The sequence below is a fragment of the Quercus robur genome, chromosome 2 (assembly GCF_932294415.1).
Source record: "Quercus robur chromosome 2, dhQueRobu3.1, whole genome shotgun sequence".
Taxonomy (NCBI): Eukaryota; Viridiplantae; Streptophyta; class Magnoliopsida; order Fagales; family Fagaceae; genus Quercus; species Quercus robur.
Window position 1 is genome coordinate 20709393 of NC_065535.1, and position 11927 is coordinate 20721319.

Sequence of the window (11927 nt, forward strand, 5' to 3'; positions counted from 1 at the left end):
TGGGTTCCGGTCTGGAGATATATGGGCTCTTATATTTTTTAACTGAACCGACCAAAAAAAAATTAAAAACCCTAACCATGCTCACAAAAGAAAATCAAGGATATTTGCATGTCTAGCCAAATTATGAGCTCCTTTGTTCCCATTATGTCTAGCATAAATAAAATTCAACCATCTAAATGATTTTTAAATAATCTTGGGAATATTCTAAACAAGGACGGAACCAGGATTCAAACTTAGGGGGTCAAAGTTCTTTGTTTAAAATTTTTAAAAAGTTAGAATATTAATACTAGAGGTTGACAGTGATGCATTATTAGAATTAATTTTTTTTAATTTTTTCGTTTTTTAAAAATCAATAATAGATATTTATAATCAAGAGTTTTGTAAGTTAATTGGCATGTCTTGATATTTTCAAGGTCTGATTAATGTTAGACCAATTCTTTATTCTATCCACATTATAATTTTTTTTTTAAATCTATTTATTCTTTTCACATAATTCTATACCTAATAACTTCGTAACACATAAAATATTCTAAAAAAAAAAAACTATAGTTAAAAGTTCAAATACATGTCTAGTATTACTTTAATAAAACAACTAAAATAATGGTTAATCAACATCATGCACTAATATTAAGGAAAAAAAAATGTTGAGACAATTATTGGTGTCTTGGTTAAGGATTTTTTTTTTTTTTAATAATTACTTGGTTAAGGTTGAGGTAACATAAAGATATGAGATCTTTCCTTTAAAAAATTTCCATTTTGAAAAAGGAGTAAAAAAGGAAAAGAAAAAGAGATCTGTTAAACAATAACATGATAATGAATGGTAACTTTGAGATTCAACTATGTAAATAATAAAACTTTTCCCATCACTACATTAATTTAGTTAAGGCACAAAGTTTATTACCAATAAACTAATCACACACATGCTTTGGTGGCAGTTTAGGTAAGGCACAAAACAGTAGATTGTTGTTGTTTCACACGTGTATTACATTTATGCATGCATACCAAGTGTGTCCCAAAGTTAATAAAATATTAAAAATTAATAAAATTCTATCATTAAAAAAAAAAATCCATGGGTTGTGTTAAAGAGCTACTGCTCTTTAAATAAAATAAATTTTTTTCATGGATTAATTTAAAGACACCAATTGATCCAAGTTGTTGGTGACATTAATTGGTGTGTGGATAGAGTAATTAACAGCATAGAAGTTGTCTCTATGACTATGGAGTGGAGTTGTTTGAGAGGGACAAAGAGCTCTCAAATGAGAGGTAGAAATTAGGTAAAGATTATTGGGTTTTTGTGATTTTTTTTTTTTTTGCTATGATTTATAATTTTTTTTTTTTTTTACTTGGACCATGTCCAAAGATTTTTTTTTTTTTTTTTTAAATTATCTGAATATGTGAATTGTTTTGTAGATTTTCTTTGTTGTCTGGATTTGTAAATTGTCCAAATGTTTAGCTAAATATTTTTCTTGATATTCTTGTGACAACCAAACAAGGGATGAATTGATAATTTTTTTCATTTTTGGTTTCATGGGTCAGCTTGTAAATTTTTTGGGAGAGGGGGGCCAAGTATATTAATTTTAGAGCCAAAAGTATATTTTTTATGCTAATATATATACTAGGGAATTTTTTTTCAAAGGTTGGGAGGGGAGGGGGAGCCATGGCCCCCCTCAACCCCAAGGTAGTTACGTCCCTAATTCTAAATACCGTTTTGAACACCATTTCAATTTGTCCATTTAAACAAATTATTTCAATATATAAACAAAATTTATATACCTAAGTCTAGGTCATATGACATTATACCATATCAAATTATTAATTCAAAATCAAATAATGCACATTATTAATATCATCATTACACAAAATAAATATATAACATTTCATATATAAGTAAATAAAAAATATATATTAATGAAGAAAGAAAAACATGTCACGTGTGAGTAAAGTAAAAAGAAAAAAGAAAACACATTGCTAAAGAAAAATAATAATAAAATGTTATATGTGAGTGAAGTAATAAAAAAAAAGGTTTAGAAAAAAAAAATGATTCATTTACATATCGGCCAAAATCACCATACTAGGTGAAATTTAGTTGAATGGACCGAAACGGGTGAAATTGAGTGGAATGGGCTAGAATATAGAATAAAATAGAATAGCGTGATGATTTATACTGGTTAACTAATTGAAATAGAAAATTTATGTTGTTTTGGGGGAGCAGAACAAAATTCATAACTATGTAGTCTTGACATCATGGATCAAAGTACCAAGCCAATGAAGTTTTTGGCTTCATCAATGCTTTCATAATCACCTTAGAATCACCTTGTAGAATGACTGATTTACTCCAACTTCAAGAGAAAATTAAAAAATATATATGTATATATATACCTTTTTAAAAAAAAATAATAAAAAATAAAAAAAACCTAACCATGGTGTCTGCTTTCTCCCAAATTCCTAATGTCCCAGAGTACACGTTACAGATACGTTATCATTGGTCATATTTATTCCAAAATTGAAATTCATAGTTAGCATGTCTCAAGAGACATATTTGAACTCAATAAAAAAAGAAAAAAAGAAAAAAAAAGACACATATTTCAACATATAGAGAGCCAACGGAGAATTTAATCATGTACTTTAATGCTTTTAATTGACTTTACCTGCCCTAAGAATGGGACAACCACAAACGATAATAGTGACAACTAACATAATCAAAATCCCCATCTACCTGCTTCACGGCCCTTATTCTTATTCTAAAAGAGAATGTATCATATTCAATACGACTATCTGTGACTATTGCAGAAAATATAAAGTGAAAATGAATTTCTGTGATGTTTCCTTAAATTTGTACTAGTTTGTACACATTTTATTTCTTTGCCGTCAAATCTTATCACGTGCTTATCTACTATTTTCATGTCTCAATCCCATATTATGTGATTGCTTTTGCTTGTTGACATTAATATCACATATGTTGGTTGTTTTCTTTGAGAAAATTCAAAAAGGAGTACAGATTGGTGGATTAGATTGTTTCATTTCTAAACACCATTATTGCATGCCAATTATCACCTAAAGTCAAAAATAAATAATAGCTTTAGTTTGGTTATGAGAGTCACGAGAAAATTTGGAATTTTTTTTGGGTCACAAATATTGTATAAGCAACTTCGATCACATATGACCAATTATTAGCACCAACAGGTGTAAAATCAGAATGATAATGGTTAATGATTTCAAAACTGTTCAGTAGAACCCAAACTCCAAAAGAGATGAATGCTCGTGCTAAGAAAGCTTTGACTTTTCTTATTGAGTTAAAGTTAAGATGCACCGTGCACGCAATAGAAAGGAGTTTGTATAGCAAAAATGATTTTACTATTTAAGCTTTTGACTTTTACTCTCACAAAATGCCTTTAAGTTTTGACAAGGAACTCCGACAACAACAAGTGATAATGAAGTCCTAGTTATAAAACTCTTGGGAAAAATTATAATTGGGATTAACCACTGTTCTTTTTGTTTCACTGTAGAAATATTTTACGCATTTTTCATATTTGTTTTATTGTAAAAAGTGGTTAACGGTAAGATATTTTACAGTCAAACTGTAAAACTAAGTCAACAACACGTAAAATGTTTTATGCTTGAGCGACGGCCTTGGGATTTTGGTGGTTGCTCTGATCTCATCAATCTCTCCAGTGGCTACTTTGATCTCGGTGTAGTTGGGTGTTACACTCTCGCCGATGAAGTGGGTTTGTGAGTGGCTAAGTTTTTGGTTGTTACTCCCTTGCTGATCTGCCACCCATTGTGACACAGTGCCGATATGAGTTCAGAGGTGGCTGAGTTTCTAATCTAGGTTTGTGTGTGGTTGGGGTTTTACATGTATTTTACATTTGAAAATATTTTATTACAAAACATGCCTCCTTTTATTTTCTTCTCACTTGAATTAGTTATGTTTAGAGGGGGAGAACTTTTCTGCTCTCTTAAACATATATAAAATGAGGTGTTTTGGTTTTCTTAACTCACTGATCCTTTTTTAGATGTAGTGCTAGGATTAGTAATTGGGCCAACCCATGTGGGTTTTTAGAATATGGCTTGAGGTGGGACCAAAGGAAAATAAAAACACTAACTCTAATTTGCCTTATGCCTTTTATCATCTCATGACAAATCCAAAGTTATTATTAATATAATTGAATTATAAAATTATGGTTGCACCTTAGGTTTCTAAATGATTATTAAATCAACCAAATACTATATAATATAGCATATAACCCCTCCATGAAATCATTTATTGTGAACAAAGTTAAATTAGATTTTTAAATAATTTTGTGATAATGGCATAAACAGTAGGGATTTGGCTCGGATGATTGACTCCAATACTACACAATTTGGACACATGTTCAAGATTGACTCTGTATCTATAATTCCATATCCATAGCGTGTTATTGCTAAAACATGAGATGAAAGCTTCCCTCTAAGAAGTCTAGAGACATACGTGCTTATACCTATTTTACCACAAGTAGCGCACGTATCAAGTTGTGATTAGATTAATTTTATAAATACCGGTGATAGTCCCACCATCTCATATATAAGTGATGTAATAAAAGAAGAGTTGCTCAAAAAAAAAAAAAAAAATTTTGATGTAATCCTATCATACATTGACACATGAGCAATGCTAGGATCACAAACCATCACATAACTTTTGTCACAATTCATAATGTGGCGAGTTGTGAGTGATAGAGTTATAGAGTTGTAAACTAACATGAATCCACCATTTTTTCTTTACCATTTATAACTCATCATGTGATGTAAGTTGTGTAATTGTTTGTAATACTAGAATTCTCCTTTCACAAATATACAAATTAGAGTTTGTTAGGATACCGCTTATTTTACAGAAACTGAAAAATTATTACTGAAAATACTGTAGATAAAAGTAAAAATTAATTAAAATAGTATAATGGGTTCATAAATAGTGTTAAAAAATATAATAGAATTTGATAAATAGTAATAAAAATAAACTAAATAATATATATATATATATATATATTTTTCTAACCCAATCGCACAATAGGTCAAAACCGTCAAAGTATGTACAAGATTCTCTGTGATGGAAGAACTCAGCTTTGCCTAATCAGAGAGAGAGAAGAAGAAACGCTCCTTGGGTACCCCATCGATCTCCATTAAAGTTAGAGTACATGCACACTTTTCCATATACACTTTTTTAGATCACCAACCTAACCATATAGGCTGGCAGTGTACGCTTTACTCCCATGTCTACCGTATTCTCATGCACCCTCAAATCAGACTTATTAGATGACCCCACAGATTGCCCTATTGACGGAGGAACACCTGGGTCCCGCGCGAAGCTTCTTTGATTAACACGTGTCAAAATTAGCTGGATGGCATAGAATGAATGAATGAATCGAAAAGGAGTGCAGTAACGACGGTGTCAGCACTATACACTCTACTACAAATCACATTGACACACTTCCCTATGCTTTCAAACACCCAAAAAAAGAAAAGAAAAGGTTATACAACGACATTGGCTTGGCTTCTTTTGCAAGCTCGTCTTTCTTTGTAAAGCCTTTTTTACTCTACTTTTTTTTATTATTTTCCCCCCACCTGGTCACCTTTATTTCGTTTTCCCTTAAGAAATTAATAACGTATATATGTGTTTGATTATTTTTAACTTATCATTATATATTTTTTTATTTTTTTGTTCTCTCTCTTTTATTATTATTTTTAATTCGTGAGGAAGATAGCAAATGAGACAAGTGAGTTAAATATTAGTATTTGACTCTTTAAAATATATTGTATATTGTAGTTTGTAGCTAAGACTCACTAAAAAAAAAAAAATCTCACATTGAACTCTTCAACATTATTCAAATTTGTGCAAAATTTTATTTAAACTAGTGCTCAACAAGTTTAGAGAAAATGTAGAACTTTATTTCTCATTTTAATTTTTTTCTCTCCTTTCTCTTTATTCACTACTAAATAAAATAAAAATAATTTATGATAAAATTTTTATTTAGATTTATAAGAGAAAGAAGTGTACATTCTTATAGGTTGTATTAAAAAATTGTGGGTAACTAAAAAAAAATGATTTCCTACTTAAAAATTTGGCTAAAATTTATAAAACAATGCTATGCTAAGATTGAACTCGAAAAACATTATCAATATTTTTCTTTAATTTTTTTTAATAGAATGTTAGAAAATATTTTTATTTACTAGTTCACAATTTTTTTTTTAAAAAAAAACTAACTATTTTATGAGAATATTATAAGATTACTGTTTATTTTTAAGAAAAGAAAACCAAATTTGACTGTTGTTTATACGGAAACACATCCCCACTAGTAAGAACACAACACAACAACTACGACTTATTAACTGTACAAACTAGGGACACAAACAAAGCCTTACCGTCACAGTCACTCCACTCACTCTTCCTTCACTTCTTCTTTGTTTATCAACACTATAAAATAGTACACCCAGTAACTCAATTAAAATACAACAAAACAAACAACAACTCACATTCTCTCTCTCTCTCTCTCTCTCATCATAGAAAAACAAAACAAAAGTCTATCAGAATTTAGTATTCACACTCATTTCCTCTCCACTGTTTCTCTCTCTGTGTGCAATGTAGTTCGGCTCACACGTCATCGGACTGAATGGCGAAGTGTCACAGAAACAACGTCGGATCTCTAGTCCTCGACGGCCCCACCACCGCCGCCGGCCACTCTCGCATATGGACCTCGTTCTCAGGCTCCGCATTCCGCCGCAAACTCTTCAACGCCATGAGCTGCGGCGGCGGCGGTTCCCGCCACCGGCCCAAAAGCGATTTCGTCGCAGACACCAGATCGGTCTCGAAACCCTCGAAGCCGCCGGAGAAGCCGAAGAAGGCCAAGTCGGAGAAGCTCTCCGATCTTCTCAACATGCCGGAGTGCTCCTCGTCGGAGACAGACACCGAGGCGGAGACGAAGAAGAAAGTGGAGGCCCTGGAGGAGCTGAAGCTCGTAGCTAAGGAACTGCAAGGCGAGGATTCAGCGAAACGAAAAGCCGCCGCCAGCAATGTGAGGCTTCGCGCCAAGGAAGACTCGGAAGCCAGAGCCACTCTCGCCATGCTCGGAGCGATCCCTCCGCTCGTCGGAATGCTCGATCATCACGAAAACGACGCCGAATCTCAGATCGCTTCGCTCTACGCGCTTCTCAATCTCGGAATCGGCAACGACGCGTGAGTTTTCTCTCTTTTCCGGTTCTCAAAGTTTCGGTTACGAATCCGATACTAATTTTATTTTTATTTATTTTTTAATTAAAAAAACCATGTATTAAATATTAATACATTTTATTTATAATAATTATTAACTAGCATCATCGAGATATTAATTAATTTTGATCGCGGTTATCTCTTACTTTTTCAAAGTCACGGTTGGCGGTTTCGGTCGTTTTCACGCATTAACGCTCGATGGTGGTGTCTAATTTTGTGCTATTTTTGTGAAGGAGAAGTCGTTTTCGTTATTTAATGGGTGTTTTGGGCTTAATTTTAATTTATTCCACTTTTAGTAGTTAGTAGTACTTTTATTTTGTTTCTTAAAAATGTGACTTTTTTTTTTTTTTTTTTTTCTTTTCTAATTCAGTTTATTTATGTCTTTTTGGCAACTAGTATAACAGTTCCTCAAATTTTTTTTTTTTTGAAACAGTAATGTATTGAAAAGTTTGGTGTAACGTGTATTACTGTTACCTAATTGTTTGCTTGTTATTGTTTTAGAATATATTTTGTTTAGTATTCACTTTAATTGCTATATTAATCACGTTTATTTTATTTTTGGAGGGAGGGTCTAATTGTTTTGGTGCTTTTGCAGGAACAAAGCGGCCATTGTGAAAGCTGGTGCTGTTCACAACATGCTAAAGCTTATAGAATCTCCAAATGCTCCGAACCCATTAGTGTCCGAAGCTATAGTGGCGAATTTCCTTGGCTTGAGTGCATTGGATTTGAACAAATCAGTGATTGGATCATCGGGTGCAATCCCATTTTTGGTAAAAACACTTAAAAATTTAGGCCATCAAAGTAGCCCCCAATCCAAGCAAGATGCCCTTCGAGCGCTCTACAATCTCTCAATCTTCTCGTGCAATGTTCCGTTCATTTTGGAAACTGATTTGATCCCATTTCTATTGAAAACACTTGGGGATATGGAATTAAGTGAGAGAGGTCTTGCGATTCTTAGCAATTTGGTTTCAACCCCGGAAGGTCGAAAGGCAATTAGTGTTGCCCCGGATGCATTTCCAGTATTGATTGATGCTTTGAATTGGAACGATTCACCGGGTTGCCAAGAAAAAGCATCATATATTTTGATGGTGATGGCACACAAAGCCTATGGTGATAGGCAGGCGATGATCGAGGCTGGAGTTGTATCGTCCTTGCTAGAATTAACGCTTTTGGGTAGCACATTGGCCCAAAAGAGGGCTTCAAGGATCTTAGATTGTTTGAGAGTGGATAAAGGAAAGCAAGTTTCAGAGAATTATGGTGGGAATTTGGGTGCAGCGATATCTGCTCCTATTTATGGGTCTTCATCGTCTTCTACAAACCCGAATGGGGGTCCAATTGAGTGTTTGGAGGAGGCAGAAGATATGATGAGTGATGAGAAGAAAGCAGTTAAGCAATTAGTCCAACAGAGTCTGCAAAATAACATGAGGAGAATTGTAAAGAGGGCAAATTTGCCTCAAGATTTCGTTCCATCAGATCATTTCAAGTCCCTCACGGCTAGTTCGACTTCAAAGAGCTTGCCATTTTGATGCATTGAAGCAGCCAAGGAAGAGATTTAGAGATTGAAGAGAAGAAATCCTAAGTTAGTCTTCTTTTCATAACCTCATTGGCTTCTGGTCTTTTTGTAGCTTTGTTATAGTGAGTTAAAATAGTAGCCATTGCTTGTCAAAATCTACATAAAAGTTTATCACATAATATAATTGCAGTAGAATATTTTTCATTTGGGTGAAATACATTTTGTTCTGTGAATTATTTTGGCTTGAAATGGGTGACACTGTGACACTGTTTCACCAAACAAACAAAGGAGTATGGGTGACACTGGATTTGAGATAAAGAAGCTTCACTGCTTCAAATTATGGTAACTGCATATGAAACCTGCCAAGGTACCGGTCTTATGAATTTATGAAGTCACTTTCTATAGATCTTTCCTTGTCACATGTGGGTGGCATGGAAAGCAAATATGGAAAATCCGAGGGTGCTTCAGTCATTCATAATTTTTGTGAGTTTCTCTATAAGATTGAAGGCATCACTTTCAAACCATCAGTACAATGATGTCTACGCCGTTGGCCCATTTGGTTCTCTATTAAACTATTCATGAATGTATAAATATGTTGGTGGGGAAGGTGTCGGTCATTTTCTTCATGCCTTGAGATAGAGACCATTCACATTCTTTTTTCCATTTAGGAATCTTTCCTTTGTTGGTTTTGAATTCTGGGTCTGCATTTTTCGTCCGGAATCTTTGGATTTAGAGAGTTGAATTGAATATGTTTATAGATGGTGCAGTGAGAACATGGGCTGTTAAAACTCTGTTTTCTTTCATTAATTTAGCAATGCTATTAATTACCTTATTTATTGTCAATGCTTTGCTTTGTCCTTGTTTAATGAGCTATTTTTCTATTACCTAATTACAGATCTTAATGGAGTAAAGCTGTTTTGATTTAGAGTGGTGAGCTGTTCGATGCAAATAAAAGTCAGGTCACATTTTGTCCCCACAAGGTATATGTACATCTTGGTGTTTTGTGGGGTATAGTCATTTTGTAATCTTATCTTTGCCATGTACTCGAGATTTGTTGTCGATTTTGTTGTAAATATTCTGTGGGAATGAAGTTTTTTACCTTAGAAAATTTGTTAAGGTCCATCTGCTCCATATGTAAACATGAATAAGAAGGGAATTTGATTGGAGACTCTTGGTGTAGAAGAATGCAAAATCACAGTCACTTCCAACCTTGGGTTTTTAATTTTGGTTGCAACTCCTATAGTATAGGGATCTCACATCTTATTTATTTTTTAATAATGCATTTCATTAAAGAAAAACGAAATGGCAAATTTCAAAAGAAAGAGAGCAACTTCCATTTCTCAAATGATTATGTAGGCAAAAATCAGGGATGGATGAGATGGATATTCTACCCGGGCCACATAGTTACACAAAATGGTCCATTTAGCTATATTAAGGGCAACAAAGTTAGTTTCTCTAAATGTATGATTTACAGATGACCCCCAGCAAAGGATTTAAGATACAATGTAGTTGTTAATGGGTGCAATAAACAGATGGACATTAATCTAATACGTATCGAGGACATGCACCATGGGCTAGGATGTGGTTATGAACTCATAATATTATTGTTGGAGAGATGTTGTAACTTGTAAGAGAGGCTACTCCATGGGATTGTACTATGTTCTGTACTAATTATGAGCACTCTGTTTTGCACCGTGTTTACTCTTTATTTCTCTCAATGGCAATAAGAATTACTGGAAGCATTTACTTGCAATTCTCAATCAAATTATTGATATACTTTATTACCAAGTATGGTCGTGGATGTGGGTAGATCAGAACACAATTCATCTAGCTTCATAATTGTCCATTGTGGTCCACTTTTGAAGTTGAGTTGGACCGTGTAGCCACTGATGGCGCTTGATTTTGTACTCTGCTTGTAATATGGACTAGAATTTCAACGATAGTAGGTATGCACAATAACTTTGTATGAGTGTGTACTGGTGACGTAGTTACATATTACAGGATTTTGTAATTATATATAAGATCATTTAAGATTCGAAGGATTTGAGAGAAAAAGGGAAGTGATGAGAGTTATGGTGGCAGCTGGGTGAGCTTCAATCTTAAATGAACCGAACACAAGACTCTTAGCCAAGTAGTTGACGTATAAGACTCAAATGTTTCTATTAGAAATACTAGAAGGCAACGAAATGAGCTATAAAACTCTTGGTCAAATTTTGTACATCTCCTATTATTTGTAACTTACAATCATGCACCTCTTAGATTTGAATTTTGAATATTTCCATTGGAAATATCAAGAGATGCCAACTAGTTGAGATACAAGATTCATGGCCAACTAATTTAAAAGACCAAGCTTGCCAGACTCGTGGCCAAACAATCTAAGGATATGTTTGGTTGGGTGGATTTTAGGAAGGATGAAAAAAGAAAAAAAGAAAAGGAAAATAGGAGAGAAAATGAGCGGGAAGGGTGTTTGTTTGAGAGGGGAAGGGGGAGAGAAAAGTGGTGGGGCCCACAAGTTCTCTCCTCTCCCTTCAAAATACAATCTCTCCAAATTGGAGAGAAAATTGGAGTGAAAATGGAAAAAATATTTAGACAAAACTGCCCCACTTCTTTTAACGTTCCTGGCTCTTTTTTTTTGCAACATATCTTTTTGTTTTTGTTTTTATTCTTTTTTCTTTCTTTGGTTTTGTCAGAACGTGGTGGGTTCTTCTTCGTTTCCTTCTTTAAAAAAAAAAATTAATTATTTTTTTAAGAAAACACTTTTGGATGATTTCTTATGCTATTTTTTGAAATGTCCACTTTCATCTATACATAATTTTTTTTTAAAAAGTATAATGTATTACTTTTTGTTTTATTTAAAAGAGACATGATGGTAAATTTATACAAACCTTATTTTCAACCAAACCAAAAAGTTTTTCATCCCTCCACTTTTCCACCCTCTCAACCAAACACAAATGAGGAAAACTAAAAACTTTTCTGTCCTCCCACATTTCCATCCTCCCTTTATTTTCTATCCTCTCACTTTTCAAGCTTGCCTGCCTGCCAATTTGAATGAAACAGAAAAATGCATTGTCAAAGTATGGTTTTTCACTAAAATAATGAAACAGAAAAAAACATTGTCAAATTATGGTTTTTCCCTAAATTAAAAAATAGGAACACATGTCTATCCCTGGGTGGTCA

At 33.5% G+C, this 11927-nt stretch overlaps 1 protein-coding gene across 2 annotated transcripts; it reads left to right on the plus strand.

Moving 5' to 3' along the window:
• Positions 1-6466: 6466 nt before the first annotated feature.
• Positions 6467-9916, plus strand: LOC126712839 (U-box domain-containing protein 6-like). Of its 2 annotated transcripts, XR_007651174.1 has the most exons (3): positions 6468-7204; positions 7833-8816; positions 9646-9916. XR_007651174.1 is itself a non-coding variant. In XM_050412329.1 (2 exons), exons 1-2 carry the CDS (start codon positions 6642-6644, stop codon positions 8761-8763), a joined length of 1494 nt encoding a protein of 497 aa, XP_050268286.1. In that variant the 5' UTR covers positions 6467-6641; the 3' UTR covers positions 8764-8965. The 2 variants fall into 2 exon arrangements, 1 of the variants encoding a protein (XP_050268286.1); XM_050412329.1 differs by lacking the exon at positions 9646-9916 and having other exon boundaries at positions 6467-7204; positions 7833-8965.
• Positions 9917-11927: the final 2011 nt, after the last annotated feature.

Bases quoted from the DNA above. Each gene is read 5' to 3' on its own strand.
- LOC126712839 (XM_050412329.1), top strand. From the start codon at position 6,642: ATGGCGAAGTGTCACAGAAACAACGTCGGATCTCTAGTCCTCGACGGC. The intron at 7,205-7,832 runs GTGAGTTTTCTC...GTGCTTTTGCAG, and splicing joins CTCGGAATCGGCAACGACGC to GAACAAAGCGGCCATTGTGA.